General features: G+C 53.2%; 1 protein-coding gene and 1 long non-coding RNA gene across 3 annotated transcripts in view; one reads left to right on the forward strand and one right to left on the reverse strand.

Moving 5' to 3' along the window:
* Positions 1–567: 567 nt before the first annotated feature.
* The window catches only part of SLC45A3 (solute carrier family 45 member 3), a 31,026-nt gene continuing 4,919 nt past the window's right edge, over positions 568–26,674 (reverse strand). The window contains exons 3-7 of one of the 2 annotated variants that reach the window (XM_055819761.1): positions 17,205–17,352; positions 11,980–12,407; positions 10,888–11,721; positions 9,089–9,354; positions 568–5,580 (exon numbers count right to left, since the gene is read on the reverse strand). In XM_055819761.1, coding sequence (XP_055675736.1) covers positions 5,125–5,580; positions 9,089–9,354; positions 10,888–11,721; positions 11,980–12,127 — 1,704 coding nt within the window. In that variant the 5' untranslated portion in view covers positions 12,128–12,407; positions 17,205–17,352 and the 3' untranslated portion in view covers positions 568–5,124. The remainder of the gene's footprint in view (positions 5,581–9,088; positions 9,355–10,887; positions 11,722–11,979; positions 12,408–17,204; positions 17,353–26,674) is intronic. The other variant, XM_055819760.1, reaches the window with a different exon arrangement.
* On the forward strand, positions 5,386–17,198 carry LOC114014199 (uncharacterized). The gene is made up of 3 exons (XR_003557624.2): positions 5,386–5,475; positions 14,112–15,382; positions 16,512–17,198. It is a non-coding gene; the product is annotated as an uncharacterized LOC114014199 (long non-coding RNA).

A 26,674-nucleotide genomic window follows, 5' to 3' on the forward strand; every position in this document is an offset into this window, starting at 1 on the left:
GCAGGATGCTTGGTTACCAGCGGGATGCTCTGTTACCAGGCCCAGTTAGTGGCAGGTGCTCAGTTACCAGCGGGATGCTCCGTTACCAGGCCCAGTTAGTGGCAGGATGCTCAGTTACCAGCGGGATGCTCGGTTACCAGCAGGATGCTCGGTTACTGGGCCCAGTTAGTGGCAGGATGCTCAGTTACCAGCGGGATGCTCCGTTACCAGGCCCAGTTAGTGGCAGGATGCTCAGTTACCAGCGGGATGCTCGGTTACCAGCAGGATGCTCGGTTACTGGGCCCAGTTAGTGGCAGGATGCTCGGTTACCAGCAGGATGCTCGGTTACTGGGCCCAGTTAGTGGCAGGATGCTTGGCTACCAGCAGGATGCTCGGTTACTGGGCCCGGTTACCAGCAGGATACCGGGCCCGGTGACCAGCGGGATACTCGGTGACCGGCGGGAGGAGCCCTACACCGAGCGTCCCCCGGCCCCGCCCCCGCCCCGGCCCCGCCCCTCACCGCAGCGCTCGTGGCGCCACCTGGCGGCGCTCCCTGCAATGCCATCGGTTTAGCGACACACACAGCTGTCCCATTTAAACACCTTTTATTTCCTCCTTTTCATAAAAATTTATAATAGCCTTCCTCTTACATTTTATACAAAATATTTACTCTACTGAATAAATAAAACATGAACATCTGGCAGACAGTATATGATCTCAAAAGGAAAAACAGCATCCATCCATCCTTCCCTAACCTTGAGATTCACAAGTCTCACATTAAAGACATTCTCCCTCCCCCCCTCTGCTCCCCCCTCCCAGAAGGAAAGGAGAGGCACAGCATGCTTCACCAGTGAGCAGAACGTAGAAGTGCACCTACTACCTGAAACAGAAAAGCTCACGGTAACCGCCTCCGAGGAGCTCGTACCGCAACCTGTGATTTGTACAGCATCATCAAGTCCTGGGGAGATTTCGATGTTCACACAGGTTCTGTCAGTGACAACATGTAAGGGATGCGCTTACCTTTACTAGAACGTGCCTGTGTCCCTTGCTGGTCTGTACATGACCCCGACACAGAGAAGCCGCTCTTAGCAGCAGCACGCTGGGTTAGGCGGAAAGGACAAATCTCACCAAGAAAGGAGTTTCTCAACAGATGCTCTGGAAAATGCCTCTCCTGTCAGCCCCAGCGAGAGCCTGGACTAGGAAGAAAGGCTTTTGGTAATAACAGAGCACACGGAGAGGGCCCTTGTGGGTGTGGGGGAGGCAGCTGCTGACCCCCCAGCTCCAGACCTGAGCTCAGTCTGTGCAGCCAGCTCGTGCGACGGGCTGGCATCGCGCTGGCGTGAGGTTACAAGCACGAAGGGTTATGAAGTGCTTTATGGACAGGGCGAGGCTGTAACCAGGGGGATGCTCTCACCCACTGCCAGGGCACCAGCATAGTGCCAAAGGCCGGTGTCCGGGGCACAGCCAGCCCAGTTCCAGCCAGTGTCCCATACTGGTCCTTCACACAGCTACAAAACTCAGGTTTCCCTGGAACCCCCTCTCCTCCTGGTCCCTTACCCTGATCTCTTTCTGTTCTCCTCTGAGGCTGCTGCCTTGTCTTTCCTCCCCACTGAACTCTCACGCAGAAAGCTGCTCCCCTTGCCTCCCAGCTGCCTACCACCCATCCAGGGCAAACAGCCCGAATCTCCTGATGGAACAGGAGGGTAAGAAGGGAAGGAGCAATTACTGAATTTGCAGGGTTTCACTCCAGATGGAGAAATGGGAAGAAGGTTGCCAGGGGTAGGGGAGAAATGAGTCTCTTGGATAATCAAGTAGCCCTTCTCATACTTGCTGAACTGGCTAAAGCAAAAGCAGTGCAGCCAGAGGACAACTGGGTGAGGAGCCCCTGGTTCAGGCTGGATCGTGTCCCTCCAGCTGGATCAGCCAGCTCCAGAGAAACGAGCTCCGTCATCAGCCCGGGCACAGGTCAGGTCAAAGCAAGATGATGGGCACCCATCAGGGACACGGCGGCAAAGAGCAAGAGCAGCCAGCTGCTGAGCCACAAGTTCGGTCACTCAGCTGTCTTTTCTGAACATAAATTAAGGAAAAGCAGGCACCTCCCTGGAAGCATATCTGATCTATGAGAAAACTGGAAAACCCCAGCCTGCCTTCTCCTAGGACCAGTGAGATCAGAGCCCACACTCCAGAAGCAGACACCAGATTTGCGGAGGAGATCCGGGTGACAAGTCCGTGACCTGGCGCCACGAAGGGGATGGGAGAACAGGGGGGCCAAAGGCACGCTTGGTCTCTCAGTGAAGGACAGGTCTGAGACCCTCCCCACACTAATACTAACCTGTCCAGCTCAGCCAAGGCACAGGCTACACGTGCCGTGAGCCCAAACCTCAGCGTATCCACCAGCGACAGCTGCACCAAAGCCACCTCAGCACGTGGAGGGCAGGTCAGCCGAGGTATCTGGCAGGCTGAAGTTTTCTCCTCTTGAGAGACAGACAAAAGTTATGGATCAAGAACTGCAACATCTCGTTCTTTCATGTTCCAAACTGAAGAACATTATAAAAGAAGGCTGCCTCCCCGTCCAGCCCACCGTTTTATCTCTTGGATGGCTGTAATGAAGTTTCCAAGACCTTTATCCTCAAACCCGTACACCTGAAGTTTGGTGTGGAAGTACTCTTTAGGCACTTAAACAAAATGGCTCAATTATCAAAAGCACTTAACAGCACAGCAGCCTCCACCTGTGAAGGTTCCCCACATTTTACATCAGAACAAAATAAAAATAAAGGATTCTTCAGCACTCAGGTAGGGACCCATGAAAAATTTTGAGGCAGAGGTTACTGACCACTGGGAGCATTCATCCAAGAAACACCCCACCTTTGGCAAGAACATGTTGCCTCAAAGGCATCCTCCTGAAGCATGAAGAGGACAGAGACCAGGGTAGGAAGTACAGATGAGAAACTGTTTCCGTAGGTGGTTAAGCAGCTGCCAAATTCATCCCCAAAACAGCTGCATTTCAGCACACAAACCTTGTTGTGGGAAAGGGAGGCTGGTAGGCATATAATTTGAGAAGAAATAACACAAAAACAGGGACCCTTTACGGGAAAGAAATGTTTAAAAAACTTCGAAGCCCTCCCAGGACTCGTCTGCAGACAGCAGGGGAGTAACCTTGCTTCCACGCCAAGGAATAGTCTGACAAGATCTTGCAAAAATAGCAACATTTTGCCCTTCAGCCGAACCTCACCAGCGCCTCTCACTGCCCACACACCTCCGCAGAAAAATTAGTCACAAACACTTTGTTTAGAGCAGCCACAGTTAAGGACCGTTGAACAGCTGCATACTCACAGCCTGGCCTCCAAAGGACCAATTCATGCCTTCCTCCACGCTCCATAGGCAGTTTGGAGTCTACGTGGTGACTGCGGGCCAGGACCCTAGACTATGAGTAGTGTATGAGTAGTCGAGTGGCAGAAATCTGCCACCAGCAGAATTATTCCAGCTGGTCCAGTCCTATGGGGAATGGGACTGGCCAGAAGGGGACACGATCTGCTCGTGGGAGATGACTCACACCTGGGAGCTCAACAGACGGAACCATCCAGAAGCATTTGGTCCCAGTGCTATGGGAGCAAGAGGCACTTTGCCTTACTCTAACAGTGTTTATGTTGTGCCTCAGTAACAGTATCTCGATTCCTGTCTAGAAATCAAACAAATTTCAAAAAGCCCAAACAAGTCTAACATAGTAAATATGTAATCTGGATCAGCAAATCACAGGTGTAAACAGCATCAAGAGTTTCTGTCCTGCTCCGTTTGTCCAGCCCCCAAGAACTAAGCTCACCCGGCTCTGAAGCAGCTGCCAGAGCGGCTGCAGGCACATTTCATCCCACCCACCTCCTGTTAATGATGCTGCTTTAGGAGCCTCCCTGGGCATGCTGGCAAGGTGTTAATTCTGCCACGGTGCTGGGCAGGGGGCTGCGCTCCCTGCAAGGTGTGCTCCTGCCAGCCGGCAAGCACAGCTGGCAGCCTCTGTCTGGGAAGAGGAGTCTGGCCTCGAAAGCTGCTCTGGGGACACGTTCCTGAGGGAAAACAGACGCAGCCAGCGACCAACTCCAGGCACCTACGCCAGCAGTGACTGCTGCCGGCTCCAGCTACTCATCAGCGGAGAAGCAACTCCCCCAGCCCCTCTGGACTGGCACGCTTGCTCCCAGGCAGCCTTGCAGCAAACCCCTTCTGGTCTACTTTGCTGCCACAGGACATAAAACCTCCTGAGAACAGATTTCCCTTGTGATATGGCAGCATCTTTTAGTGGCCAGGTGTGGAAGAGGCACAGATCTGTTAGGGGACAAGGCAGGCAGCAGTTCTGAGCACTGGGGAGTGAGAGGTCAGAGCTACTGAGAACTGTGTGAAGAAAGCTAAAAACAATCATTAAAAAAAAAAAAAAAAAAGTTAAGAAGTCTTTTCCCTCTGATGCAACTTGGTACATAGGTAAAAGGTAAGTCACTTTTTGGAACTGGTCCTAATGAAACATTACTTGTTTTTCCAAAACAAGACATAGTAACTTTTCTCCTAAATGGTTTCTCCCAGTCACAAGAGGTGGGGAAGGACGGAAGCGTGTGTGCACACATACGCACCCCCTTTGCTCCACGGCCAAACCTTAGCCACCCATCTTTTTTTCCAAAGAAAACTCCTCCCAGTGTCCTATTTGCAGAAGTATTGCTCAAGAAGTTGAGTAAAACTACAAGCGGGGGAATAGGATACAGCTATAACTGGAAAACAGGAGAGCCAATGATTCCCTCCCCCCCTTCCCATACCACCGCCTCTCCTGTTCACAAACACGACCCGTTATTAAAGGAAAAGTCCTTTCCTGTCTCTCCCCTGTATAACCCCTTTGGTGCTGGCTGTGCAGTGCTTTCTTCTGATCAAGGCACCTTTGGAAAGCACTGATGGCCCGAAGCACAATGCCCCGATGCCTCATATTTACACCTGAGATTAGCCCTGCTGCATCTCTCCTGCCCCCAGCCCCAGAACTACCCCGCCCCCGGGGCTGTGGCATGGGGAGAGCAGGTGCCACACGAGGCTTCCCGTGGTGGCCACGTGAACACCACACATACACCTCGTATGGCCACGTGCAGGCACCCGCGCGCCGCCCCGGCGCTTTCCACATCACACCGAATACTTCGCCATGTCACTCTTATCAAAGACAACTTTGGTTGCAAAGTAAATGGCGATCAGGCCAAAGCCGGCAGCTGACACCATGTAGGCAGTCACTGACTGTGTAAACTGGACAATGGACCCCATGAAGAGGGAGGGGACAACCTGAGAGAGGAGGAAAGCACTGTCCAAAATAGCCAGGTCCAAGCAGATCCCTCGGCCAGGAGCCACCGAGTCCGGTTCTCCCACCATCATCATAAGCGAGACGTCGCAGGAGGAGCTGACGCACAGAGCCGAGCTGGCAGCTGGAGGGCAGGAGGAAGAGGAGGAAGAAGAGAAGAGGCTCCCAGCGTGTCCATTCTGGTAAGGCAGCTTCTGGCTGGAAAGGAGACCTTTGGAGAAGGCTGATTTCTTGTCCAGTCGAGCTGCATCTCCCTCCTCTTTGCTCTTGTATTTATGCAAAAATACCTGGGGGAAAGCAGAAGGGCACGTGAGGAATGAGTCGGCAGGGTGGAGCCCAGCAAGTGAGGTGGGGGGCAGGGGGGGCCCCATTTTTTGTGCAAGAGAGCAAAACCACTCTGTGCTTTGTGTGCACTGGGTCAGGCTGTTGGAGGTGGGGAGCGCCTGCAGAGAGCCTGGCCCATGTGAGATGGGCTCCAGGAGCCAGCCTGGCTTTTCCCAACTGGCGTGGGGTTCAAAGCAACCCTGACTCCCTGGGGGAATCTGGCCAAGTGGTGCCTTTGCTGTGCTGAAGCTCTGGGGCTCAGCAGAGTGCTGCACCCCAAAGTCAGCCCAGGCTCTGTGCTGAGCCCTGGGTTGTCACCTCCTCACTGGGTGCCACGGGAATCTGGGCACCAACTACAGCTCATCCCACCCCGACAGCCGCTGGCGCACACTTGCAGGCCAGGAGCAAAGGGCCAGAGCCCACCTTGGAGCTATCACAAAGCCAGACCGTCCCCTCCGGTGCAAACGGGAGCGTTTATAAAACGGTTGACTGGGAAACCCAAACCCTCCAACGGGCAGGCGAACAGTTCAGAGCCCTGGGTGCACAGCCACTACTTAGCACGTGGGACACTTCCAACACCAGCCGGGATGGCACAGTGCTGGGAACTCAGGAAAAAGCTCTGTTCTCAGCTCTGCAACAGACCGTGCATGCATGACCTCAGCTGAGCTGCTTCATCTGCCAGACCTGCGCCTCCTCACTCAGGCTAGAAAAGGTGGGGGGCAAGAACAAGAATCTTTTTCTTCTCACGTTTTTTAGCCTCGCTCTGCTCAACCTGTGAGATCTCTGGGGCATGGCTCACTCAAGCAGTATTCACAGAGTTATTTGGATCAAAAAGCTCTCCAGGTTAACACCAACAAATAATGGGCAGTCACGTGCAGACAGCAAAAATGCTGCAGAGCTCCAGCTTTAAAACTCCAGGGCACTTGCAATTATGCACAACCGCTGGTCTGCATGGGGTACAGCAGATAACGAAGGACACATTAATCCATTATCTGCACGAGACTGAACAAAGAAAGAAAAGAAAAAGGAAAAAACAGCACCTGTTGGAGAGCACCGTACCCCCCCGCAGGGCTCAGAGGGGCTTGCCTGAACTTCCTTTTGCAGGTGGGACCTGGACACGGATCAGGAGCGTGTGGGCACTCCAGCTCTCTTGCAGGCCATCCCAATGCTTCCCGCAGCCCTGGCACCCACCCAGTTACACCCAGCCCTGCCCCAGTGTGTGTCAGCACCAGCCTGTCTCCCTTCATGCCGCCCCAGGCCATGGCTGCAGATCTGTAGCAGAAACAGTTTCAGATTCAATCTGAGAAGAGAAACCAGACGAGAACAATTTCACTCAACAGCAGTCCTCTTCCAAAAGCTTTACCTGGGCTCTGCTCAGCTGCTCACTACACCCTCAGCTCCTCAGTTCTGCCTGGGCTCATGAATTTATGCTTAAATGCATCAACCCATGACCGTCGCTCACCTTGCGCGGAGCTTCAAAATCCTCCCACATGCCTCCTACTGCCATCACGCTGCAAAGCAACTCAAACCCAGCACAGAAAGGGCACAGCGTGAGCCAGACTAGGATGTCCCCCGCAGCTCCAGCCCTTTGCACTTGACACTGACACTTCCAGAACCCTGCTGAGCTGCCCTAAAGGCTCACGCCACAATTGCTTCGTTTCTATACTGATGCCGACTAGGACTTCAGAGATACACGAGTCCTGGCTGGAGCGTCTAAAAATACCAGTGCAGAGAATTTAGATCTAGAGAAAATGACTTAGATACTCACAGGCATGACCTTGGTGAGAACTTAGGCTTTAAAACCACCCCTTGTAACACAGGACACAACCACAGGAGCCACCGGTGCCTCAACCAAGAGCTTCATCTGCCTCTACAGCTGATGGGGAGCGGTGGGAGCAAGGAACCCAGCTCTCCCCAACCTCCCGCAGAAGGTGTGAGTGCTCACCATGCATCTCACCTCTACCGAGCTTTCAAGCGCTGTTAGAACATGCAGAGCTTTTCCTCCTGTTCCAGACGAGGTTTAGCAGCCATGCGAAGATGAGAGGACATGCAGGAGAGCAGAGTGACTTACACAGCCTGTGCACAGCAAGGAGCTCCAGCTGAGGTGGCCTTGCAGGCTTTCCCCAACGATCCCGCACAGGGTGGAAGCAACAGCCACTCTGGATGCCCCTTCTGCTGATTTGCTTCAGGAGGAGCGTTTAAAGTGGGGGGGGGAGTAAAAAAAAGAGAGGGAAGAGAGGAAGCAGGAACGAGGGAAGGCAAACAAAACCGATGACAGATTCCAACAGTATAAGAATAAAGGACAGAACAGAAATGGGGACGCTGGACAACTTTCCACAAAAGGCATTTTGGGGACTACTTCTTGTGGGGTCTCCCTGCAGCCTGCCGCAAAGTAGTTGGTAAAGGAAGGAGGAACTTTCGAGTTAGGGCAACAGAGAGGCCAAACCCAGCTGTACCCACACCTCATTGTACTATGAGCGCTTCCCTGTCAAGCCTCTGACAAACAGTTGGGCATGTGGCCTTCACATTCCCAGCCTGTGGAGCTTGGTTTTCATTCTCTTGATATTATGTCCATGGGAGATCCCAGCCAAGCTGAGTTTTTGCAAAGCAGAACACTCCCTCCTACCCCTATTTTGACAGGGTGCCTGATGCAAATTGGGGTGGGTTGGTCACAAGTATTTGTTCAATGTGAACATCTGGATGCCTGTGGTAAATCTCCTACTTTATTTCATGAACCGCCTGCTATTGGGATGAAAGAGCTGCTCTCAAACCACAAATTAATTTTGCATTTGCAGCACAAGAGAAACTCCTATTAATCCACTGTGCAACTCAGGAACCTCCTAGGACTTCTCCACAAGGATAACATCTGTGGGACACGATTACTAGCTTTTGTATTGGTGTCAAAAGTTTCACAACGTTTATTTTTCTTGGAGCTAGGGGAATAGGAAGAACCTCAGGTTTTCATTTTACTGATCTTCATGCTACGGACAAAAATTGGAAGGCAGGACCTCTAAGGGCTGAAAATTCTGGAGACTTTTAGCACCTCAGGTTGGCAGTGCTACAGATGTGACTTGGATGCAGAATGCACACAGGTGTAACTAACCTGCACCAGGTTCCCTAGAAGTATGCAGAACACAGAGAATCACAGGGCGCCCCTTTTGATACACCAACCCTAGCTGATTTCTCCCATCTTACTGCCTCCCCACTTTTTAAAATTGCGTAATATGCTTGTTGCCAGCAGGGGATGCCTAAGGAAGGAGACGCTAAACTCTCTTAGCTCCTCCATTTCAGATGAATCTTCAGAGAAGACACAGCCTGGAGAGAAGAGGCACATGTGGAAAACCTTTGCACACGGGCATACGTTTCTCTTCCATGGGCTGAACTGACTGTACCAGCTACAAGTGGCAAAAGAGGCTGGCCAAGCTGTCCCCACAGCTACCTGGCACGTTGCCCCCTGGCGCGGATCCCTACCTGTTTTTCATGATGATACAGTGATGCCAGTGTGTATGGCAGGATCTGGAGTGCAGAGAAGGTGAAGCCCGTCAGAGCAGCTGAGATGGTAACAACGATGACACTGTGGGAAAGGCACATGACGAAGGCAGCCACGGGGAAGAACACCACGCTCGCCAGGTAGACCGCCCGCGTCCCAAACTGCTTCACCATCCGGTCCATGATTGTCGAAAAGAAGATGGATGTGATGCATTGCAGGAAGAGGCCCAAACTACCCATCCGGACACCTGTAGGTAAGCAGAGATGGTGACAGACACACGGTGACTACCCCCAGGCGTCACACAGCCAAACACCTTTGGTCCCCTTCCCCCTCCTTGGGTGCCCAGCTCAGTACAGCCCCTGCGGAGTGCAGCACAGCTGCAAAGAGCCCCAAGAACCGCACGGCTCGGTCAGGAAGCAGAGCAGCATCACCTAACGTATCGCAGGGCTGCAGCAGCCAGCCTGCAGCTCCCACCCTCCACCAGCAGCGAGTATCTCCTACGCTTGCTCCTGGGCACCCCAGTCTAACCAGAGGGGCAATGGGAGATGGGAGTCCCAGTGCCATTCTTCTCTTTGGAAGTCGTTGTCCATTGTTTGCACCTTCCTACTCTTGAGGCAGGATCTGTCACCTGCTTATGAACCAGGATCTGCTGTTATCTGATGCCAAAACCAGCAACAGAACAAAAGGAGCAAGGAATTGTGCTTAAGCCAAGGTAAAGTATACAACACCCCCTAAATGACTGCACTATCCGGTAGCAATCCAGACCTTACCCTTTGCAAAGATCTATCAGATTTCAGGGAATTAAAAGCATTAACTCTTTGAAGTAAGGATCATTACTCAACACATGTTTCTATGACAGCTAGCACAATGGAGTCCTGACCTCCTGGAAGCTATACAGTGCAAGTGTTAAGTAATAATTAAGCTCCCTTTAACTTAAACAGACACTCAGCACAAAGAGGCAGTGTACTGCAGAGCTCACGGAGGCAGTGAGTGGAAAACTCAGAGGGCAAGATATATAGCTGGAGGAGGAGGGCCAGGAAGGTGCCACCGACAATAAAAGACTTAGATCAGGGAGAGCAAAAGAAGGGCTGGGCAGCGAGTCAAGGCTCTGGCACACCACAGCAGGCAACAACAGTAGGCAGGTAACGTGTCACAGTGAGCAGCATCCCATGATGTGGACACAGCAGCTACAGATTCCAGCGGTGAGCGCTATCAGAAAGCATTGGAGAGAGGGGTGAGAACTGGGGAAGCTGCTCAAGGGCTCCCCAGATCCAGATGTGAGATGGGAATCTCACAGCAGCATGAAAGGAAGATGCAGCAAAGCCCACCGCACTGCCACTGAGCATGTCCTGGTTTTCCAGCCCCTGCTCTCCAGGAGATGGGGAGCACCATCACCCCTCATGTAAAAAGGAGGGAAAAGCAGTGAAAGGAGCTGGCAACAGCAGCCACAGCTTGCAGAGAGAGCCGGATCCATCCTGTTCAGTGCACAACCTGCCAGATTGTTCTGCCTCTTAACAATTCAGCCCCAGGCCAGGGCTGCACTGCCAGATCCAGTTCTCTGCTGGGTAACTCACAGGACAAAAAAATTTCCCTGTTTGGTCCACTGTGTAATGCTCTGGGAGCCGGGGGGGAATGCTTTTTCCTGACCCATCTGTAAAGTCTACTTTCCTGTAACTATTTCACATTACAAGCAGAGCTGAGCTCATTCCTAGCTTCCACCAAACACTGCTGTCCTAGGGAACACGTGCTGCAGCCTCAGAGTAGCTGGTTCACTTCTCACCTTCATCATAGTGGCGCCTGGCATCCGTGCCCGGCTTGGCTCTGGGGATGCCGTGGTACAGCCCTTCCCCAACGAAGTCTGTGTAGAACAGCATGAAAGTCATGAGTGCCATCCAGCTGCAGAGCTCGGCCACGAACAGGCGCCGGATGACCTTGGGGATGCGGCAGTAGAGGCTGTGAAGCCGCGGCACCAGCGTGCAGAGGTTTCTCAGGGCCTGCATCGTATGCCTGGCCTGCAGGAGACACGAGCTCCTGGAGAGCTGGCAAGAGCAGCAGGCAGGAGGCGAGGGCTTAGGGGGAGCGTCCTTCAGCGCTGGGCCATCCAGAACATCTGCCGGGGTGGCCGCCTCCTCCGACACAAAGAGTGTGGCCAGCACACAGCCGAGGAAGATGATGGCAAGGAGGCTGAAGAGGCAGGTCTCCTGCCCTCCCAAGAACGGGGCCAGGAAGCTGCCGCCCCAGTCAATGGCTGGGAGCAGGTAGCCGATGCAGCCCCCCAAGCTGATCATGAAGGCGTACATGGAGAAGGCCTGGCGGCAGTTGTCTGGCTCCTGGAAGAGGTCTGAGAGCAGGGCCTCCAGCGGTGTGAAGCAGACCTGGCCGCAGAAATCCAGTAGCCCAATGCCCAGGATGAGGAAGGCAATCTCCAGCGGGCGAGTGTTGAGGGCAAACAGGCTGGCCAGGCTGCTGGCATGTGGGATGACGAAGAGGCTCAGCAGGACTCCCAGGCAAAGCATCCAGATGAAAGGCCGCCTTCGGCCATAGCTGCTGTGCCAGTGGTCGCTGGCAGATCCAATCAGTGGGACAAAAACCAAGCCAAGGACAGGTCCTATCCCTGGAAAAGAGAAAGAGGTGGCGTTAGGGGGACAGATCTGGAGGACGCTGGTGTGCATGCTCTGTATAAAAAGCCTGGGATGCTTCAGGACCTCATTAAGCTTCACAGGGTCACAGCCCCCTCCTCCAAAGCTGCCCTTGACCAAACAGCAGCCTTGCAACCACCCCGCAGAGGCAAGCCTCCATGCCCTCATTAGCCCACACCCTCCAGTCTCGAAGGGGAAACAAGCACCTCAAAGACGAGAGACGAACTGCCTACCCAAAACCATGGTCATGAACTTCTCCTCCACACCCACTTCCAGCAGCAGCGGAGGCACGTAGGTTATCCCTGCTGCCAGGCAGACCTCCAGGCCGAACGTCAGCGAGTTGACCAGCAGGAGCTGGGTCTTGCGGTTGTGGAAGAGCATGGTGAGCCAGGTCCTCTGAGCCACGCTGCCCCGACACCCCTCACTGCCACAGGGCTGTGGCGCTCCGGCTGTGGCACTCCCGGGGATGCCCCCCAGGCAAGGTCTGGAGCTTCCCTTCCTGGTCTGCTGGACAGATGCTGTCTCCCATTTTTAGCAACGGTGAATGAACCGTCTTTTCCTCTTCCTCTTATTGCAAGATGTGGCCCCAGCACTGTTGGGTCTGGCCGTGGGCTGGCAGGAATCCCACCCCAGGCTTCCCCTCCTGCTCACGTGCTGTGGTCTGAGAGAAGAGAGAGCTTGTTAGGCACAGTGCGGTCCAGGGCAGGGGAAAGGGCAAAACCCAGGTATCATGCAGACATGTCATCCCTGAAAGAGAGTCTCCCCATTCCCGGCAGGCTTGCAGGCACAGGACGATGAAGAGGGGACATCTGGGAGAGCGGCAGGGTTAAAAGATGCAAACTACATCGGTGCCAGGTTTCGTGACAGGTGAGACAGGCACCTGTCAGACACGGTTTGGGAAAATCCAATCCTGCCTTCGGGCTGAGGGAGGTCTAATGACCTCTCAGTGTCCTGTCCGGCCTCATCTTATAGATGGGCAGTTGTAGCAGAGAGACAAAAGGACTGAGGGTCCCCTCTCCCAGTGAAATCAATTAAGAGCCCACTTGGAGGATCAGGGCTGCAGGCACTCGCCTGCAGTCACACAGGGTCATCTCTAGAGACCCACACCGCTCCTAATGACCGGGGCATCTCCCGTGCTGCTCTGCAGGCTCCCAGGGAAGCAGTTTCACCCCAATCCTGCCTCCAGCCCCTGGGATGGGGCGCAGAGAACAGATGGTGCCTCCATGGAGTTTCACAAACAAACCTGACCCACTTTAGCCTCATCTAACAGTGAATGGCAATTACCTTACTCATTAGTCTGAGTCATTTATTTGCCCAGTAACATGCTCCCTCTCTCCAGCCTTCTTCAGAGGGGAGAGGCCACCAGATCAGGACAGGGACTAAGCAGCTAAGGCAAGAGTAAGCAGATGCTTCTTAGTAACCTGTTATGAGCCTGCCACTATGTCAGTCTACGAACAAAAGAAATCCTGCAAGGTTGCCAGCATCTAGCCCACCAAACTGCTGTTTTGCTAAAAGCATCTCAGAAAGATGGTCTGTAGTTATTCTGGGAAAGGTAGAAGGAGTTAGCAAGACATTAATTCAGGAGTAAACCAACTTGCTGCCTAATTCTCAGGGTTCATGTCCTCCGACTTCTCACCCTAAATGAGCCCTGATCGAGTTGCCCTGTGGCAACAAGGCACGACGGGTCCCATCAGCCTGAATGTCCTTCAGCTTATGACCCATTTCTGGACTGTGCAGCATGTTCCCAGTTTGCAGAGACGCTTCTGCCTCCTGTCCCACCACAGTGCAGCCCCCAAGTGCTTTGGGGTCTTTGGATGAAGGGGACTGAACAGAACGTGAGACACACAGGAGGAGTTTCCCCCCGTAACTGCCTGCCTGCACCCCGCACGCCAGAGCAGCCGGCTGGTGCATCGTTTCCCTTCCTTAGCTGCAGAGAGGGAACCCATCTGAAGAAACGAGGAGAAAATCCAGTTTTGCAGCCCACTAAATTCTTTGCCTCCATTGCAGCGGAGAGGAAAAGGCTCCTACAGGGCACGTCCCCGCCAACACTCGCCTTTGCCATGCCTGGCAGAGCGGGTGGGACCTGGCAGGGCGGCTGGTCAGGGGGCTGAGCGGGGTGCTCAGTGGGTGCGCAGGAGGGGCTGCTGAACCTGCAGTGCCCTGGGCCACAGCTCTGCCACAGCTGCACTGGGCAGAGGGAAATCTCCAGGTTATCACCAAACGTGCTGCAAATTAGCGTTCCCTAACTTCACAGAGCGCGCGTGTTTATTGGACCTCCATCACGGCGCAAGTGTTAGTAAACAGGTACAGTTGGGGCAGTTTCCTGCTTTCTCACTTTTCTCTTTCTTCCCCTCTTTGCCATCAGCCAAATAACTCATACAGAGATGACTGGGTGAAGCTGGAAGCGTGGCCATGAGGTTTTTACAAAGATGCAAGCATCGCGCTCTCCTCTCGCCGCTGCAGAGGAAACACACCACTCCTGAGCTGAGGAGTTGTCGGGCTGCCAATTACGCACAATAAATACTATTTTCCTTCCAGGATCCCTCACTTTCCCCCTCCACACTTGCTTAGACCTCGACTGTCACAAAAGATACCTCCTTTTAATAACCGTGAACATTTAAATAACTTGCCCAAGGTCAAACAGCAAGCTAACGGCAGAGGGGAACAGCAGCAGCTTTCCTTTAATCGCACGATAAGACTTCAAAGGAACGCTTGGAGACCCCAGATAGGCTCTGTGTTGCTTCAGATGCCTTCTATCTGCAAGGAAGCGATTGGGGGCAGCAACCACCTTTCTCAGATGTGGGCTAGACACAGGATGTCTCAGCCTTGTTCGTTTGTGATGGGTGCCCAGCTGGCTGACAGCCTTGGGATAGGAATTTAAGCTGCAGCCCTGCAGCTCCAGCAGCGCAAGCCTCGGTGCTATTCGCTGGGGGAAGCAGACTCACAAACCAAAGTGAACCGAGCCACCATCAGTTTACATCTCCTTTCCAGGTCTAGCTTAATGTCCACTGCCTGCTGTAGTCCAGGGTCTGGAAGGCTTGCAGAGGGGGGCTTAGCCCAAGGTAAACCCCAAACGTTAAGTAAAAGATGTCTCACATGCACAGAGAAATAAAAATGGGTTTCTTCCCTTTTACTGCAGCGTCACCTCTAGCCCTGGGGAGGAAGCAGGAATCTGTCCGTCTCCCCCACTGCCTGACAATTTCAGTTTTGAGGCAGAGGGGCTGAATTTCTTGTCAATGGCTAAGAAAAGACCTGTCTCTTCCCCTCCCCACACCCTCAGAGGGCTTTAACAAAAAAATAAAACCCAGCATACCCAGAAGCAATACTCACATACAGCCAGAGATGAGAAGCTGACAACAGCAACCAAGTTATACGCAGAGTTGCAACCGATTCTGAACCCTTTTCTGTTTAAATGGCATTTTGTCCCAACACCCATCAATGACTTTGTTTTCTTCATGGGATACAGAGAGACGGATTGGCTTAGCTGGAAAGAAATACCAGCGCAGACTAGGAAAATCATCTGAACAAGTTGTTCTGTAAGGAAGAGGCAGAGGGATGGAAAAGGAGGGTTTGGGAGGCCAGGCTGAAAGGACGGCAGAAGCCGGGACTCACCTCCTCGGCGCTGAGCGGTGACAGGTGATCCCTGCGCTCCCCAAAGCCAGCCCAGCGCGGCACACAGCATTCAGGAAAAGCTACTTAAGTAGTTTGCAGGCAAGCAGAGGTGGAACCGAGCGGGTTTGGTTTCAGGGCCCTCCCTGCCTCCTGATAACACCACGTTACTATATTATATTAGCTCCACAACCACACCTGCGCCTGAGCCCCTCGCATCAGGCGCTGAGCAAACACACGCTGCAGGCACCAGCCCTGGGAAGCTGACGTTTGCACCGTGCTTCCAGCTCCGAAGGAAACTCCAGGGCTGGGTTCACACCTGAACTTTGCCCAAAGCACTGCCCTGCCGTTAAAATTTGTTACCTGCCCTCGCTGGTCTCGCTGGCACTTCACAAACAGGCAGCAGAGAGAGATTTAGTACAGGGAATTGTTATTTTCGTTTTATAGATAATGAGACGTTCCCTGCAGCTTTGCAGGTAACAGTCTGGCTCTAAATAACAGCCCCAGCAGCAAAACCAAACACTTCATTTAAACCACTAATCTCTCCCAGGACAATTCCTCTGGCATACTATGCAGGAGGACTGGTTTGGTGCTGGTGCTCTATAGCTTTGTCCTGGTGTGGAAGGAGGCAGGGAAACATCTCCTGACTGGGAGATCCTGGTGTAACAGCAGCATTTGCACATCACACCCAACAGCCTGTCCAGCCCAGTGGGATTTGGCATCTTGTGCTGGGGAGACCTTGCACAGTCTGGCAGGGGGTGGGGGGTGGCTGGTCCAAAAAGCCGCACGAAAGCAAGCACCTCATGCCCTGTGGTCTCAGCTTCCCAAAACTTCTACCATAGGGACAGTATTTGTCCTTCCCTATGGAGCACAATGCCAAGTGCCTTGGCAAGGATAACACCCACCCCCCCGAAAGGGCCACAGCAACCCCTCTGTGTAAGCTTTCCTGCACACAGCAGCAGGAGGGAGCCACATGTGGGGCTTTTTCACAGCTGCTCACCAAGCTGTCATGCCATGGGGACATCATCTGCTGCTGAGCATTAAGGCTCTTCCTCTGCTCTTCCTCTCCCTCCCCAAGGAGAAGTAAAGCATCTTGAAACCCAGGGTTTCTGTTTTACTTTTAAGCTTGCAAACCAAATTTTTCCTTTCTCTGCAGAGAAACAACAGATCAACTTGGAGAGGCTGGTTCACCTGGCAGCCAGGTAGGAGGGCGGGTCCTGGGGGCAGGAGCAAAGCAGCAGATGCCGGACAAAGGCAACCGGAGGGGAGAGGGCTCTCTGCCACCCACCTGCACAGAGCAGGCTTTTCAGCAACGGCAACCAAAGCTGAAAGGCTGGCACCTCCTGCAGCCCTGGTGTCTCCTGCCCTCTCTCCCCTCTCCTGCTCAAGCACCCAGAAGAACGGGGAGCAGCCAGGCAGGCTGCCTCCGTGGGTGCAACTCCCCCAGCAGCACCAGCAGGGAGCAAGGAGAAGGAGCAGGGATGGAACCAGGGAAAGCGGCTTCTCAGGGGCCATTTCTCTAAAGGCAACGGGCCAGCAGGTTGAGTTCACACGTTTCCCCTACTCAGAGTTCGTTCACACACAGCAGAAGCGTTGACAAATGTCTTCCTGCGCTCACTGTGGCACAGAGACGCAGCAGGGCCCTGCATGAGGAAACCCCTGGTCTGAGCTGTGCCCCAGCAAGGGCACAGACACGCACGTGGAAACGGGGCTGAATTCACGGGTGATGTCACATGCACGGGCTCCTTTACAGAAAGCAACCCCAGTGTCAGCAGACACCCACCTCCCGCCTCCCATCAGCCGGCGCAGGCGTTGCTGTGTGCCCATGCGAACAGACTTTGAACCGCACCTTTCACTTTCAGAAGGAATGAACTCCAAGACACCTGAAGAGAGTGGACTACGTGCAGGGCGCTGACGGACGTGAACGAGCAAAGACCGAGTCTCTCCTCCCAATCTCCTCTAATCTTTCCGACGTTCGATCTTACAAGTAATTGCATCTAAACAGTGATTAAATAGAATGAAGATGGAGGGACGGATATTTTAAAAATAAAATTGGGGTGTAGTTGCATGGCAGACAAAAATTCATTTATCTCTCAGAAGAATCCACACCCTTCCATAATCCTTCCAGTCTCTCACACGGGTGCAGAAGGGACAAGAGTTGTTATTCAAGGTGGTAGCAGCAGCCTCCCTGATTTATCACAGTCGCGCACCTACCCCACAGTTCAACAAACAGCCACAGCAATGGTCAGACAACAGAGAATTCGATTCAACTATTTGTGACCCGTCAGGGCTCTGTAATAATCTGAGCCCTGTCTTACATGGGAAGGAATTTCCCCACGAAAGCCTTTGCCTTGGCAAAGGAAAAGGCAAAGCCTTGGCTCTGGGGAGAAGCACACGAGGCAGCTGGTACTGGCCAGCACTGGAGGCAGGAGCTGGTGCTGTGCGGGGAGCTCCGGTGGGAGCTGCTCCAGCCCAGCCATCCCCAGGTGATACGGACCCACACCTCCCCTCCCCACGGCACGGCAGGTTTGGTGCAGGAACCTATTCCCACCAGGAGCAGAGAGAGGGGAGGGGGCGAAGGGTATGGCTGGCCATTGGGTTTCCATTCATAACCACCCGTTACATTTCCAACCTTCCAAGGGGCTCTTTACGAATGTTATTAATTCCCCGCTCCCTGGAAGCCCTTTGGAAGAAAGGGTGGGAGAGAGCACAAGGGCGAGTGCTTAGGGAAGGGCTGTTCATACAGTGCCAGATCCTTTCACAGCTATCAGTGTCCATTCACCGCAGCTGAATGTGAAATACACCATGGAGAATAGCCCTGGCAGGCTTGCGCGGGATGAAATGGAAAACTCACCTGACCCCTCCTGACCCTCTCCCCTTCCCCCTCCCCTCCCAAATCTCCTTGACCCCATTCACAGCGTGGGGAGAGGGGAGTGGTCATTAAGCAGGGATGGGAGAACGGCCATTTATTTAGTCTCTCTGAATTAACTCTGCGTTTCCTTTGAGCTCGGGGGCTCCATTATATCGGCTTCGGCAGCTCTGCTTAGGGAAAGAGCAGCAGTGGGTGGAAATCCCCTCCGACGAGAACAAGGAAGACCTGGGCATCCCAGCCCATTTGAAATTCCCTCCCTCACCCCACAGTGCAGCAGCCCAGACACCAGGATATATTAATCTATGACTAAATGCTACAGATGCTTCCAGAGTTACAGGCAGGGGCAGGTCCCCGCAACAGCGCAGAAGACCTTCCACGCAGTTTGGTTCAAAGGGAGACATCTGAATTTACTAGGACTTGGGGTTAGTTCCTTCCTGCCGTGCTGCAATTGCGTTGCTGCAGCACCTACAACGTGATCATCCGGCTTTCAGGGTGATGTAAAAGCCAGAGCTTAGTTCAGGCCCTCTTGTGCTTGCTGCTCTCCTGATGCAGGCTGATCCCCGGCCCAACAGACACGCACCGGGGCTGAAGGCAGCTCACCTCCATCCCCGTTTGGTGAACTGAAAGTAAGAAGCCACAGAGAGAAGAAGCCGCCAATGTGAAGCACCTGCAGCCAGCAGCTGATTTTCAGGAGGCTGCATCTTCCCCCGTCTGTGGGCCACTAAACCAGACTGCACCCGCTCAGTGAGCAAAGCTCTGGTCTCCCGTAACCACCGAGCCATTCACCTTCCCTCCAGGTGGCTAGGGCTCACCAAGATGGACTTTGAGATGCAACCTCAGGTCCTGCCAGGCTCCCACTGCCTCAACCACAGAGCACAAGTCATTTCAGAGCCAGCAGAATACATCTGCAGCTGCCATGGAGCAGGGGCAGGGCACAAACCACCCGGTGACTTTCCCTTTACCTTTGGCCCTCCTGACCTGGGAGGCTGGTCAGTCCTGGTGAGCAGGGTTGGGCTGTTCCAGAGGCAACCCAAGGGACTGGTTCACTTCTGCAAAAGCTCTGGGAGGCATTTTTTGCTGATATCCTTCAGGTAAAGGTGCATCTGTGAGGGCAAGTGACCACTGAGTGTCTTCTGTGTGTTACAGTGAGCAGCAGGGGCACGTGAAACAGGTCACTGTCCCACATTCACCAGCTGACTAAAGCAAAGGCACCAGGGAAAGGCAAATGAAAGTCCCTATGAGATGGATGCGGAGGTCAAAATATTTGTTAAGAACGGGAGTTAGGAAAGGATGTTTTCCAGCCTGGCAGGCTAACAGCACTGTCCTTGCTCTGCCTGCCATGCAGAGAGGATGTCTTCCAGGGTGGAGAAAGATCTGTCCCGCTTGCCCTTCACCCTGCACGTCTGTGGTATCTCACGCTCCTTTCAGGAGCTGTGCCAATAGCTTTATCCTCACCCCGCAATGAGAACATCAAACAGACAGCAGGGCAGCCCACAGGCTCCACTGACCTCCTGTCCCACAAGCTGCTTCTCTCTCTGGCAGACAAAGGAATCGCCCCTGCCAGGAGGCTTTCTCCCGGGCTTTGGCTGCCTTAGCTCCCGTGCCCGCCTGCTTGACCAGTGAAAAGGATACAGCAGCAAAAAGTGGCCAGTTCCAGCTCATCCTCACCCTCCTCCTCCTCCTCCCCCTTTACAAACAGAAACTGCCTGTCTAACGAGGTCACTGACTCAGCAGAGGCCACGCTGACACTTTCGGAGCTCACCACACTTCTCCAAGGGACGGACATCAGCCCAGCAGCGCGCACCGCGATGGATGCCAGCGGGTATCATTAACTCTCCCACAGTTGGCAGGCGTCATTGCCACGTTCACCCAGCGGCAGCAACAGGCTTCGGGCCGCCTGGGAGATCCTGCTGCCGTCCACGCTAGGAGGAGCCTGGCCAAGATCAGACGGCGCAGGATGGAGCTGGGCACCCGGCTTTCTGCAGGCAGGCAGCAGCCCGGGCTGAAGGGCTGAAGCCTTGCCTTGCGGGTCTGCAGCTCAGCCCCATCTCCTTTAGGGACACCGCAAAAAGGTGACTGCACTATAGAGGGCCAAGTTCTGCTGTGGTGCGGTGAAGGACTGAGCACCCCAGTAAATACCCTGTAGCTGAGCTCAACTGCAGAGGGATCTTCAGACTGCGCTGAAGGAACCGCAACGGGACTGCTCATGCCCGCCACACGGCAGGACGGTTTAGGATGGTCTCACAGTGTTTTACCTGCTCGGGACTGGGATTTAACCACCAGACTTCATTAAGCACAGAAGCACCGCACGCTTCTGAGCACACACAACGCCACCTGAGAAACAGCAGTTTCAGCCTCGCTCATTCTGATCGCTCCCTCCTGACTCAGCGTCAGGTCTGCTATAAACAACCCGAGACCTCCAGATGAGGTTGGCTGGCTCTACATCAGAGCTACAGCTTTGTTTTGCTACTGCATGGCCCAGGCTCTGGCTTTTATTCACGAGAGGAGCCCGTGTTTTGGAGCGGGAAGGGAAAGGAAAGATGATCTGGTTCTGCTTTTCACTTAGGTTCATTTTTGGTGTTTAAATACCGTGCCCATCGCCCTGGCGTTTGGTCTGAGTCAGCCTCTCCCCCACCCCCCTCTTCTTTTTTTTATTATTTTTTTTAGCAGAAGAATAAAAATGTAAATTGAACTGGAAAGGGAAAAAATAAGCCCCCTCCAGGTGCCCCCCTTCTCTGCAGCGTGGTAACGGGCACAGATTATATCCGGCACCACATGACCAGGGCCCGTATTTATATGTCAGTGTGTAAAACCCACCCTGCTGAGCTGCCTTTTCTCTGCCTGAGGCTGGGGGCTTCTGCTACGCGTCTAGTCAAACAGGCCCACAAAGGGGATTAAGGAGAGCCCCTCAGCCCCGCAGAGTAATCCATCAAATTATCCCTTGTTGGCGTTGCTGTCCTCTTCAGGAAGGGGGGGGGGGGGGGGCTGGGGGGAGAGGAGGAAAAAAAAAAAAAAAAAGCCCTCCAAAGGCTTTTAAAGGCACTGAAATTACACTTGAGCCTGAAACACTCCACCCAGCTGCTGTAGCCCACAGCACAATGGGCTGGTTGTAAAGGGAATACCGGGAAGCGAGGGAAAAGAGATGGACGCTGTTAAAAAGGGCAGCAGCCTCCCCGTGTCTAAAACTCCAACAGGTGGCCCAGACCCCCCCGCTGCCGGGACCCCCCAGCAGTGCCGGCCACGGTAACACTTGGCTGCGCATCCCTGAGGCTCGAGGATGTGTGTGTTGTGCCCAGGACCCACGGACACGTCCTCCTCCTCGGAGAACCTTGCAAAGGCAGAGTCTGCACCCAAGAGCCTGCACCCATCACTGCAGAGGAGCACCCAGCCCTGCAGGGGACCAGGGCTGGGTCCAGCAGTGCCCCTGACCACAGGCTGTAGCACTGTCACCCCACGGTACCTGCCTGGTCCCCAGAGCTCTGCGGCTGGACAGTCCTTCGAAACCCTGCAGCACACCTAACACTGGCAGCAGGCTCGTCTGGGGCACGCTGGGGCACACGGCATCTTCACTGGTGCCCCCATAGGCAAAGCAAAGCCAAAGAACGCCCACGCTCACCAACATTCTGGGAATGTCTACCTGGATTGAACCTGTATTTTCTTCCACAGCTACCTAAATTGCACAAGGACTTTTGTGCCGGTCATTACCACCCTATTTGGAGGTACGATGTCCTCTATCCACCAGCTCTGCCTAAGCAAGCACGTGGGATTTCATGGGGTTGCATTACTGTAATCCTGCTTAGGGGAAACGATCACCGGGGGTGAAACAGGGAAAGCAGAGAGCAAAGCTCTTACCCCAGCAAACTGGAACTGGCAAAGAGAAAAGCAAACCGGTTCTGGTGGATGGCTGTTACCACGTACAGAGAACACATAGCTGTCCCACTGCATGCTACACAGGTCACCTTAGCACTGAAAAGTGACACACAACTGCGTTTTAATCACTAGTGCTGAGCCCCAGAAGAATAATTTCCCCATCTTTTACGGAGAAGAGATGGGAAGGCAGAAACCCTAGCTGCTTTACTGTGTCCATTTTGCAATGCCTGTTCACAGGGCTGGGAAATGGGAAGTGAAATCGGAACTTCTTGTTTCCAACCAAAGCACAAATGCCACATAAGGGGACATCTGACTCCTCAGCAAGCCGATGTCAGCTTCGGCTCCGAGACAGCTCTAGGACTTCTACCCCATGACAGAGCTTCATCATTTCTGGCTTTATTTGGGAAGCTGTGACAGTCACGGGGCCAGCCGAGTCTCAGGACTAACCTTGGGATGGAGAGGACCATTCTGAGGTACCAGCAAAACCCAAGGGCCGGAGCAAAGGCCACAGCCGGCACTGACACGTGAGACTGTAAATCCAAACCATCAGCCACGGCTCCTGGGCCAGCAGCTGCCAGGGGCTCTGCAGAAACAAACTGCCCAGCCCCGGCAGGGGGGCGAAGGGATTCCTTCGCCCAACCCGCACCCCAACAGGCTGATTATCAAGTAGCAGCGAGGGGTCCGACAAATATAGCCCCAGCGGGAGCTGCCGCCAGCTAACACCAAAATCTAACCTTCCTTCGTTTTGCCAGAAGTCGTGTTTGCCAAGGGCTGCGCCGAGGAAAGGAGGAGGAGAGCGAGCAGCCAAAGCGCCACGCACGGCCGTCCCCGGAGAGCAGCAGGCACAGACTTCCACAGTCCCTTTTGCTTCAAGTTTTGGGAGCGTGACCTCGTGCTCTTCCTCAAAGGATATACTCTGAATCCTAGACACACACAGAACTAATGGGCCCTTTTGTAATCACATGGTAGTTAGTCCATTTTTTCATGGTAATTTTCTGGTCTGCAATTCCAGTTATTTGTGTCCCTGCCGGAGAAGTTTGATGCTAACATATCTCTCAGCGAGCCCTTTGACCTCTGCTGGCAGGTTGGTGGGTTTCTCCCTCTCTGTTTTCTGTCTCTAAAATGAGGTCATGGCTTTGAATGAGACAAAGAGCCTTTGCAGCGTGAGGAATAGCCCCAAGACAGCTGTGAGTACAGAACCCCCATCAGTCACATCAGACCCTGATGTGCTCGGCAGCAGCCCGCAGCTCTCCCGGGAACGGCTGGGTTTTACCCGCCTGCTCAGAGAAGAGATCATGCAAGTGCTCCTAGCAGAGCTGGTGCAAGAACGGATGCACAACAGGCAGCTACCTCTGGTGGGAGCATTAAAAGGGGGAGAGAAAAAAAGCAAAACCCTCCAAATACTTTGGGCTGGGAGTTGATTTAAGACACCGCTGTCCGCGCCGCCTGCCCCTCTGGCAGAGTTGCAATTTCCACCCCGCTTGCTGGCTCTCCAGCCACCCGTGCTCCCCATCTACCCTCTGGGCTTCAGCGGCCGGTGGAGGTGGGTTTGTGCCAATATGCCAGACTGTCCCCTTCAGTCACAGCAGCCGTGGGCCAAGCACCCTCTGCCAAAGGGACGCGTGAAGAGCACGCGTGCAGGGAATAACAGGATTTCTCTGGGGTGCTTTAAGGTCAAAGACCACATATCGGAGTCCCGAGATCTTTCTTATAAAAGCAGCACTTCTACGTGTCCGACTTCTACTTTGCTGTCTTAATGAGGACCCTCAGATCACCGCTGGAGCAGAGAGAACTTTTTCCTTATCATGACAGACCAGTCACAAGGCCTGGGTCTGAAAACATGAGATGCTATGATTTTTACTTCTGCCTGAAATTGTCCGGATAACGGCAAAGATAAGAAGCAATCAGATTTTATTTTTCAAGACAGATAAGTTTCACTGGAAGGTCGTTACAGGAAACTTAAGAAGCCTTTTCCTTTCCCCACTCTCACTATCAGTTTCATGTGTAATGGACCCTGAACACGCAGGGATTTGACATTAAGCTGCAGCCGCTCACACAAAACACACGGCAGCATGGAGAATCTGGAAGGGGAGTTTTCCATTTTCAAAAGAGAAGGCTCAAAGCTGCCATTTGTACAGGAGGTGAATGGAGCAAGGCATTTTTACCATCCCCCTCACTCCCCACCCCATCTCTCCTTACAAACAGGAACCTAACTTCTATTTTGAGCCCTGGAAAGAATATCAGTCCCAAATATTAGCTTGTTAGTAATTAAGCATGGAGTTCAAGTTCAAAGCTCCCTAGATTTTGCAGGGCACTCTGAGCAGGGGCGCTCAGGCTTTTTGCTGCACATGGTTAGTTTCTTGCTCTGGTACGGAGAGCACAGACTGCATCTATCAAGGAGGACAGGCAGGAAAGGGGTCAGAGCGCTGAAATTACTTAGCACTTGCTGAAAAAGTCTGCTGTAAAGCAGCGGATAAATGAAAGTTTGTGCATTTCAGACTCCGAGTAGAGGCAGGATTTTCTCTCCACGCTGGGCTCTCGCTTGCCCATGTTTACTGGAGTAAAGTTCAGTGAGCTACAAATGAAGCAGAAAAGACCTCTGATATTCCCGCAACATGCTCTGGGCTGCCTTGGGCAAACAGCCAGGGCACCTCGGGCAGGCGCAACGCTGGCTGTGCCCAGGAAGAGCCAGGAAGGAGCTTATCAACAGCAGCGTCTCGGGCCACTCTGGTTGTGCATCAGCATGTGCTAACTAGCCTCAGTTACAGTCTTCTGTTAGCAGAGGGGATAACTAGCATTCCCTGCTCTTGCCCAAAAGGCTTATACGCTGCTATCAACATTGGCCACAGACAGTGATGAATGGGAGTATCTGGGGGCAGCACAAACGTAGACTGTGTTCACAGAAATCAAAGATGAAAGAGGCCCTGTTGAATCATCTTCCCCGGGGCTGCTGCAGGACTGCTCCCAACAGCACATTCTCCAGTGATTTGTCCAGTCTGGATGGATGGCTCTCGAGTACTGAGGTTGCAAGAATTTCCCCTGAAACAATATCCATGGGCTAAGAGATTTAATAGCTGGGAAGCGACCTTCCTTCCTTCCCTCCCTCCCTCCAGTCATCCCCTATGTAATTCCTATGCTCTCCTTTTTATATGCATGGTCAGACCCCTCTCCAGACTACATTTAGCCACTTTCCTAAACCTAGCTTTAGTCAGTCCTCACGAAAAGCCACCCTTCCAGGCCCATTAATTGCTCAGTCGGCCTTGGCTGTAGCACAGCAGCCTTTTGTTCCAGCATTGCTCCAGCTGCTCCCACCACCCCTTGCACACAGGAGTCGTTTTGTCATAAACATTCCCAAACGCACCTCTGAAGTCTAACAGCAACAGTGCCCGCACAAAGCCCTCCCCTGTCACGCCAAGAGCCAGTACCTGGTACGCACAGAGCGCTGCCTTGGAAAGCCACTGTCATCGCATTGTTCCTTTGTGCTCCATCTCTTTGTATTTATGAACTGCCTCTCGCCACAGACCTACAAGGAAGCTCTCTCTGTGACCAGAACAATCCTTCAGGCTGTTTGCACAGCTCTAAGCAAAGGGAGAATTTTTGCCAGAATCCAGACTGAGGTAGCACAGCGACGACCAGTACACCACACGGGCAGGGAGAGCACCAACAGGGGATAATCACCACCAGCAGTGTCAGCTCAGGTCTTGTAGATCACCAAAATGCTTTGGGTACCCCCTCTCCAAACAGAGGATCACACCAGAAGTGGCACTACAGCCCTGGGCAGAGGGGAAAAAGATGAGTGTAACTTCCCAGACCAGTGGCAGAGCACACTGCCGATGGAAAAAGTGTAAAATCACCAGCAGGGAACTCACACACAGGTTCCAGAGTGACGTGGAGGCTTTTGGCCTCTGTGCAGAGAGGACAGAGAACTGAGTGAGTACACCTACACCCACCTGGAATCCAACTGAAGAGCCAGCTCTGCCCATTGCTCCTAAATAAGAAGCAGGCAACTGGGAGGAGAAGGCAGAAGAGAGTCAGATTTGAGGTTTGATCACCACCTCCGTTTCTTTGACGTAGCAGGTCAGATTCCAGCAGGAATCACTCCTAGCATTCGGTAAAGAAAGTGTGATCCATGGATTTTATTGCATGCACTGTTTCACTAAAACTCTTAACCCATAAATCTAGCGCAAGATTTAGATGTTATCCACAACTATGTACACATCATTCCTGAAGTTGGCTCTAGCCTGCTCTGCAAGAACATTAATGGCTTTTGAGTGCTGACAGCTTGCACTGATTTGAGTCAATGCACTCACTGTATTTGCATTTTTCTTGAAGTCCTAGCTCCTGGAGACAAACCACCATGGAGACCTTCAGCTTTCAATAAAATGAAGGTGGAAGAAAATCCACTCCCTTGATTGAAGGGAAAAACCTTAGACCTCACAAACCAAACACAGTACCCATCATCGTTTTAAGTTTCTTTTTTCAAATAAACCTCGTTGTTTTGCCAGAGGCCATCCTTACACCTGAGTATTCAAAACCTGGCAATTATGAGAATTCATCTGCAAGTCCCCAGAAGCTGG

The sequence above is a fragment of the Falco peregrinus genome, chromosome 16 (assembly GCF_023634155.1).
Source record: "Falco peregrinus isolate bFalPer1 chromosome 16, bFalPer1.pri, whole genome shotgun sequence".
Taxonomy (NCBI): Eukaryota; Metazoa; Chordata; class Aves; order Falconiformes; family Falconidae; genus Falco; species Falco peregrinus.